General features: G+C 45.3%; 2 protein-coding genes across 2 annotated transcripts in view; one reads left to right on the top strand and one right to left on the bottom strand.

Annotated features, from left to right (window-relative positions):
• Positions 1-236, bottom strand: part of MLLT10 (myeloid/lymphoid or mixed-lineage leukemia (trithorax homolog, Drosophila); translocated to, 10) — a 125578-nt gene extending 125342 nt beyond the window's left edge. The window contains exon 1 of the mRNA XM_010007014.1: positions 32-236. Within this exon, the coding sequence (XP_010005316.1) occupies positions 32-236 (205 nt within the window). The remainder of the gene's footprint in view (positions 1-31) is intronic.
• Positions 237-7320: 7084 nt separating this feature from the next.
• Positions 7321-7908, top strand: part of SKIDA1 (SKI/DACH domain containing 1) — a 2826-nt gene continuing 2238 nt past the window's right edge. The window contains exon 1 of the mRNA XM_010007013.1: positions 7321-7908. Coding sequence (XP_010005315.1) covers positions 7321-7908 — 588 coding nt within the window.

Below are 7908 nucleotides of genomic sequence, written 5' to 3'. Positions count from 1 at the left end.
GCTCCGGGGACGGCCCCGCTCCCCGTCCCACCGCCGCTCGCCGTGGCGCTGACTCTCCGGTGAGTTCCGAGCCATGAGACCCGCAACTTCTGCCGGCAGCGGACGCGGCGGCGGCTCCGGCGGCAAACGGGGGGTTGTTTAAATCGCTCCGCAACTTTCCGGCCGTCCCCGGTACCCCCGTCACCGCCGCACAGCCTCCCAAGGTAAAGTTGAAGCGAGTCCCCCCGCCAGCCCATCGCAGTGAGACTCGAACGGAGAAGGAAAATGTGAAATGTTCACACAGAGAAGTGGTTCCCTTTGTTCTTTCATTGTCTCTACCCGAAGTGGCGGACGCAAGGACAAACACTTACCTTCTCTCCTTTTTGCTCCAAAACACACACTTTCCCATCAGCTGGAAAATGCACGGTCAGCCTTGGAAGCGACTACAAACGTCGGGAGAGTTTGTATTCCATTCTTTTTCTCTCTCTGCTCTATTTAGTGTAAGATTAAGTTGCCGAGCACGTTGCTGCAAGCTGTAGCCCCCCGCCTTAGTGAATGGTCACGTTTAGGACCCTCCAAGTCCATCCTAATTCTGCCAGTAGAATTGAGGGCATTGGAAGCCTAAACTTTCAAAAGGAAACAGGCCTGCGTCCATCTAGCAGACCTGAAATTGCACTCGGTTTCTCACTCCCTTCCACAAATAGATCTAAACATTTCACCCCAGACAACTCAATGAAATATACATTTTAAAGCTTGACTGTAGAAAAGCTGTTCTCTTAGCTGAGATGAACTAGAAGTAAACTGGCGTGGAGAAAAATCTACCTTAGTGTATTCCGCAGGAATCGTTTCTATCTGGAGTTTAAAATCAACAAATAAATAAGAGGATCATAAATATATATTAAGCATAAAGTTTAAAGGGAATCATCCTCCCAGAGAAACGTACTACCGAGGGTGGGATGGAGAATCACAGCTTTCTCAAGTGTCTCTTTCTCACAAAAAAAAAAAAAAAAAATTAAAAATGCAGCTTTTCAATTTTTCCCCTGGGCGACCAAAGCAGGGGAGGGGAACCCGTTCTCCTTGTTCTTTGTAGTCCAGTCGGTGTTTCGCACCCAACCGCACAGGCAATTCCCCCCGAAACCTTGCTTTAATCTGATTATGATGAGATTTGCTGATACAATGAATATTTGAAATGATCCTTGTGTCTTAGTGAGCGGGATGCATTTTCAGGCTCCTGTTTCCAGGGCTCCCCGCCGCAGAGGGAAGAGGGGCGGTGGGGACACCGCTCCCCGGGGGGTGGGGGACAGCCCCCTCTTCCAGCGCCCAAGGGCGCCAGATTAATTCAGACCGACTGCACCGGCCAGTTTTTGGGGCAGGATCCTGAAGGACCTTTTTCCCCGCATCATCAAGCCTTTGCCAATTAAAAAAATAAACAAAAATTTTAAACGAAAATTTAAAAAAAATGTAGGCGACCCAAGTAATTGTGGGACCGGGAGAGCGTGTTGTCTCACACCCGCCCCCTTCTACCCCTCCCCCAGTGTGGCCTTAATAGCAAATTGGAAGGCAGGTTTATTTCATAGGGCTATATTACAACCAACAAGGTAAATAGGGAGTCGTGGAGGGAAAGGGAGGGAGTGAACGAGGGACAGAAGGGGGGGATTCTTTGATAGCGTTTAATTGGAATTGAAACATTCTGGGGCTGTAAACATTCTTTATTTATTCAGCACACATAAGTGGGCATTGTTTTATCACCATCGTAATTAGGGTATCCTTTAAACCGACTGATAGCAAAGGAGATAAGGGAGTGCGGCTGTAGCTCCAGATCAAATCGCTGACTCTCCCCTCTTCCCGGGTCACCAGGATACACAAGGTCCTTGGAGATGAGGAGTGCCGGAAGATTGTGGCCTGGCCATCCCTTACGTCATGAAAGTGATTTGTACCACATTGCTAATTTGGTGCAATTCATAACCTCCTGATCTCCTGTGTTCGCAACTGCTTTTCAGTTTGCAGGTTATGTTTTTAAAGATGTAGTTCCCCAGCCTAGAAATTAAGAGCCATCACCTCTGTGCAGCAGAGTATCTTATTTCCCAATGTTTGTTGCTTTACCTTTGTCTAATTAAAAATGCAAACTTTTAGGATCCTTTCAGAACAAAGCCTCACCAAATCCCCTTTACGTCCAAGGATTTGCAAATTTATAAAGGCTGCATTGAATTCAGCATGGGTCAAGGGGCAAAAAAAGGGTAAAAGGTCACTGCATTTTGATTATGGGTCAGTAAACAACATGGCATGTAGTATGTGTCCAGAAACTCCTGCTAAAAGTATTTTAAAACTACCAGGAGTATCAAACCCAAGAAATAGTCTTAGCCCGTGGTGATTATAAATTGCACAACATTCTAGTGTGCGAGTGACACCTCAGACCCCACGGAAAACCAAACGCGCAACTTAAAAAAAACGCTTAGAATAACTCTGCATTGCTGCTTTGTTTACCAGAAACAAAACAAAACAAAACAAAACAAAACAAAAAAGAGAGAGAGAGGGAGAGAAGGAAAATAAAAGAAGAAAGAAAATTTTAAAAGAAAAGGAAAAAGAAAACAAGAAGGGAAAAAAAAAAGGAACCGTGAAACTTCTCGTCATTAGAGTGTTAGCCAGATTGTGATTTTTTAATTTTATTTTTTTTCCGCAGACTGATGGTTGGCATTTCTTTGTTCTACACATTTAGGAGGTGTAGTTCTACATTCTGATTTGTTGTCATACTAGAATTTATGGCAAATTTTAGGTGCTACAGTCACATTTGGCTGACTTTAAAATAGCAGAAGGATCCTATTATACTGTTCTTTGACCCTATTATATTTACGTTCTTGGAGTCTTTGTGATAGCCTCTAGCAGCTTTCTGTCTGTGTCTTCCTTGAGCAAAATACGCCCAGCAATATCTGAAAGCAGGGAACAGGGTTAGAAAGCAAGTTCTCCTTTGAAATATGCATTCCTCCCCAGCGTCATGAAAGCAAAAGGTTTATTTAATGCTTGTCAATACCCAAAGACATGGTCCAGCACTTAACAAACAATAAAAAATAATAATAATACTTTAATAATGTGGCAATCCTTGTGTGAAAATGCACGTGACCTCTTATGTTTTTCCAAAGATTTTCAAAATAATTCTCTCCATTAGTACAATCGCTGGTGGACGTTGCTGTTGCATTTCCCAACGAAACGTTTAAGAGACTGTAAATGGTGTGTGCATTACTTCATCGCAGAAGGAAGAGGTCAGCCTGAATTGCACTAGTATTTAAACATAATCATACTATGAAAATAAATCAAAACATCACGTAAAAGGAGTATTTTAAATGTTACACACATTTTCTTTCTGGAGCGACGTGGTTAAGCGCTTCCCTGCAAGCGTATATATTTTAACCAAAGTTTGCAAAAATGAAAGTATACGATTTCCAATAAATGGAAATAGGTCTACAGCGAGGCATTATTTATATTATTTTGCTCTTTCTTTTCTAATGAGGTTTATCCTTCGGCTAGACAGCTTCAAGACTGAAATACTACTGACTACAGAGTGTAGATTGCAGATTGCACGCTACTCAACGTGAAAAGGAGCACGTTTGATTGATAGTCTCTGTGTGTTTGTGTGTGTGTGTGCGCCTATACATAACTCTCTGTAGTTGCATGTATATGTGTTTGGCAAAACCGGGCATCTCTGGGTGCCCTTATCTTAAGAAATGTGAGACAAACATCCATCCCTTTAATCATGTTCATCTTTGATCACCAGCGACGGTGACACAGTCCACAGAATTAACAAAGAAACTCCCTTGCTTTTCAGAGATAGCTACATCTACATCTGGGTCTGCACACACATGCACGACATACACAGGGACACACCAACACGCAGGCACACACCCCGGGTCCCAGTAAGTAAATTATTGCGTAACTTTTCATGTAATTGATACCAGACACCTTTAATTTTTCATTTTCATTCTTTTGGCCAGCTTTCACATTAACAATCTAAGCCATAAATGTTGGTGGCTATCGATCGCAATCCCCTGTGTGCGTGCAAATCCATTTTCAAGTCCCCTGCCTTTAATGTGCGTGTGCGCGTGCAAGGGGCCTCCGCCGGCCCTTTATCAGGATCTCCCCCAGCCTGCCTGGAGGCGACCCCGGATACACAACGTGTGCTGATGGCCAAGGGAAAGCGCGCGCACACACACACACACACACACACAAAAACAACAAACGATGGAGAAGTAGAGAAACAGAGGTCTCCGTGTGAGATGCGGAGACGTGCAACCGAAAGTGTGTGTGTGAGTACACGGCGGGGCTGTGTAGGTTGGGCGCCTGACGTTTCCCCAGACTTCTGCTGGGTCTCTCCCTCTCGACATTTGGCTCTGCCTCGACCCCGCCGCCCACGGCCGCACCTTTAGGATCATCGGGGTTTGCCGAACAGCCGCCACTAGTTTAAAACGTTTGAAAGCGCCGGAATTAAACAAACAAAACCAAGGCATTTTTTAAATAGCTGCCGGGTCCCGCCGGGCTTTCACCGGCGGTCTGTGGGTGTGGGTGCCCGTGGCTGCCTGCCTGCGAGGGCACGCGTGGATGTACACGGGGATCCAGCCCAGCTCAACTACCTGGCAAATAAAAGAGTTTTCAGCCCATCGGAGGTTTTGTTAACATCTCCTGAGCAGCTTTCTCGGAGTTTGCTGCTCCTTTACTGTTGACTCCATAGCCTTAACCTTAAAGCAGGGGGAGGAGAGCAGTGAGGAGGGGGTGGGGGTGTTGGCAGCATATAAGTACATCAGGAGGAATTTTTAAACGACCTTATTGTCTCTAGCTCTAGAAAGACTACGATGATTTCTTTTTAGCGCCAGCAGCTGTTTTGTCTCGAAACTTTGCTTTCAGCCTCAGCATATACCAGGGTGCCTCTCACACGAGCCAGAAAGAGAAAGGCAAGGCTGGGGGATCCCGAGGCGAGGCGAGGGAAGGCGAACTCCGCGGATGGTCTGAGCTGTGCAGAGGCATTGTTCACTGCTGCCTCTCGGTTACGTTCAAAGCCTGAAATATCACGAGATCCACTCAATGATCCTTTTCTAATTCGAGGGACAAAATGTAATTTGCTGTAGCTCTGCTTTCTCGGATGGGAATACTATCCCTAGGTTTCAAAGGGAAGAACTAGGCATCGCGGTTCGCACACACATGGATTAAGTTGAACAGCGGCGATTACATCTGCGCTGAGAGCAACAGTAGTCCAGGGCTGACTTTTCAAATCTCAGCCCTCCGAGTTAGAGGCTCCCTTGAATGGACTTCCTCCATTCCCGGATGCACTTCTCCAAATTCCCACTTCTCTCTAGAATTCCTGAGAAATTGGGGGCTCGCCTGCATTTCGCCTTGGCATGCAAAGCTGCGTTTTTACAGAGTGATTATGCTCTTTATTTTCGCTGTACCTGACGGGGTAACACGAACTCCACGCACCATATTGCCAATACGCGGAGTGGATATTGACGTTTGGGACTGAAGGTTTTTTGGTGATTGTTGTGTTGTGGTGTTGTGTTTTTTGTTTTTGGGTTTTTTTTCCTCCGTCGATATTTTGCCAAGTCCCAGAAATATGAGATGTCTCATTAATCTCACGGATACGCCTAATCCTGGACGTGCAGTGATACACAAAAGTGCTCGTGTTTGTACCCAGCGGAACACTGGGTGCACGGCAGAGATTGGTGATTTGTTTTTTTACAGCGCCTAACGTGCACACCGCAAGCAGCATCATTTCAACGTGCCAAGGGAGAGGCACGCAGCTCTCGCAACGTTTGCGAAACCCTCGTTCTTGACGCTCGAATCATTTAACGTTCTTAAGAAGAGGTTAAACCTTCATGCTGCTTCTTCAAATTGATTTTAAGGGGCTGCTATAAATGGAACATCAAAAAGCTGCGGCAGGGCTGCTCGGAGCGGAATATGCAAACTGCGAGGCAGAAGCATCCTAGCCCGTTGCAATATCGTACATTGTGCGTGCCAGCACTTTTTTGTTATTACGTAAAGGCTCTTGGAAGCACCTTGGATATTTTACATTCTCCTTTCTCTGCTGGAAGCAATCATCACACAGGAATCCTGACGTGGGCTCCGGGACTATAGGACATTCCAGCTCGTGATCCAGCACGGTTAATTGTGAAAAGTGTATACATTTCTGGCTTATCTATGCTTTGTTATGGGTCTGACGTGAGCCCACGTCCTCCTCCCCCCTCCCGCAATATTACAGGCAGAATTTCAGCTAAAAGTCTTACAGTATCACGGTGCAGGAAGCCGTGATATTCAGACAGCAAAATAACCTTAGTCCCCGGCTGTAAAAAGCTAATTAAGCAGAAGAGGAAAATCAAGAGAAACTCGAAAAATGTAAGTATTCCCTCTCGTTAACAACCGAACGTTTAACTTTGGAGCCTCAGAAAGGGAAATACCAGGCTGTTCTGCACGTTTTCTCTAAGCTTCATTTTCCACACAATGCAGAATAAAACGCTAGTTTAAAACGGCTACGTTACCGAAGGATTTTCCATCGCTACGATCAGACTTACGTCCTTTAAATTCACGGTATGCACAAAAGAGCAACGTTTGTCCAAAACAGACTAAAAATATACGAAACGATAGGGGAAAAAACCGTACAAATCCTTCCTCGGAAGCTAGCGACGAGGAAGTCTGAGACGTCTGAGTGTGTTTGAGCTCGGATTGTTTAATAGAAAGATTTATATACTAACTGTATTATTTACTTTGGGAGGGGAGGTGGCAGTATAAGGGTATGCTAATTAGTGGGAGATTTTTTTGGGGGAAGGGGTGGAATATCAATTTTTATTGCATCACCTGTCAGGAGTGTCCAATCAGCGTTGGCTTTAGGGGAATTAATTGATGAAGGTGTCTCCGGACGAGCTCACTTCACTCTGTCATTTTATTTGTAGCTAAAGCAGCGGCGGGAATAGCAGCTGCATTTCTTTTCTCTTCCTCCCTTCACATTCCATTATCATAGTTTCCAATGGAAAAGCAGGGAATGAAAGGGAACAGGTACTGATCTTCAGCAGCAACTTAGAGAAACACTTTGGCAAACCTGATTTTTAAGATTATCTATTGATTGTAGCCTCACGGTATTTTTTTAATTTAATTTTTTTATTTTTTATTTTGTCTAAAGTTTGGCACTTCATTCACCAGGAATAACAGCCTTTGTTATATTTTATTAGCAGGATGCCTTGAGACAAATACAGCATCTGGCTGAGGATTGTGTGTGTGTGTCTTTTTTTTTTTTTTTTTTTTTTTTTTTTTTTTGTGCTTCATCTCTCTCTCTCTGCAAATGCTGGGAATAATTTAATTCACGAAATGGGAGACCTGAAGTCGGGTTTTGAAGAGGTGGATGGCGTGAGGCTCGGCTACCTCATCATTAAAGGAAAGCAAATGTTTGCACTCTCCCAGGTTTTTACAGACCTGCTAAAAAACATCCCGCGAACTACCGTGCACAAGCGAATGGATCATTTAAAAGTAAAAAAGCATCACTGCGACCTGGAGGAGTTGAGGAAACTCAAAGCCATCAACTCCATCGCTTTCCACGCCGCCAAATGCACCCTGATCTCCAGAGAGGACGTGGAAGCCCTTTACACATCCTGCAAAACCGAACGGGTCCTTAAGACGAAACGGAGGAAAATAAGCCGGGCTCTATCAACCGCCGACCTCCGGCCGGACCTCGCAGCCACCGACCCCTTCTCGGGCTTCTGGAAGGAGAACAAACTTTGGCTGGGTTTGAATGACTCTCCCCGGCCCTTGCTGCCCATCAGGAGGAAAGCCTTGCGCCCGGGGGACGCAGCCCTGCTACCGGCCTCTCATCTACCTCACATTTTTAGTAAATACACTGGCCACAGCTACCCAGAAATCGCTCGGGCGCCTTGCAAACCCCCCGTAAACTATGAAACA

This window comes from Chaetura pelagica, unplaced genomic scaffold, assembly GCF_000747805.2.
Source record: "Chaetura pelagica isolate M959 unplaced genomic scaffold, ChaPel_1.0 scaffold17, whole genome shotgun sequence".
Classification (NCBI taxonomy): Eukaryota; Metazoa; Chordata; class Aves; order Apodiformes; family Apodidae; genus Chaetura; species Chaetura pelagica.
This window is presented reverse-complemented; position numbering and strand designations above follow the sequence as displayed.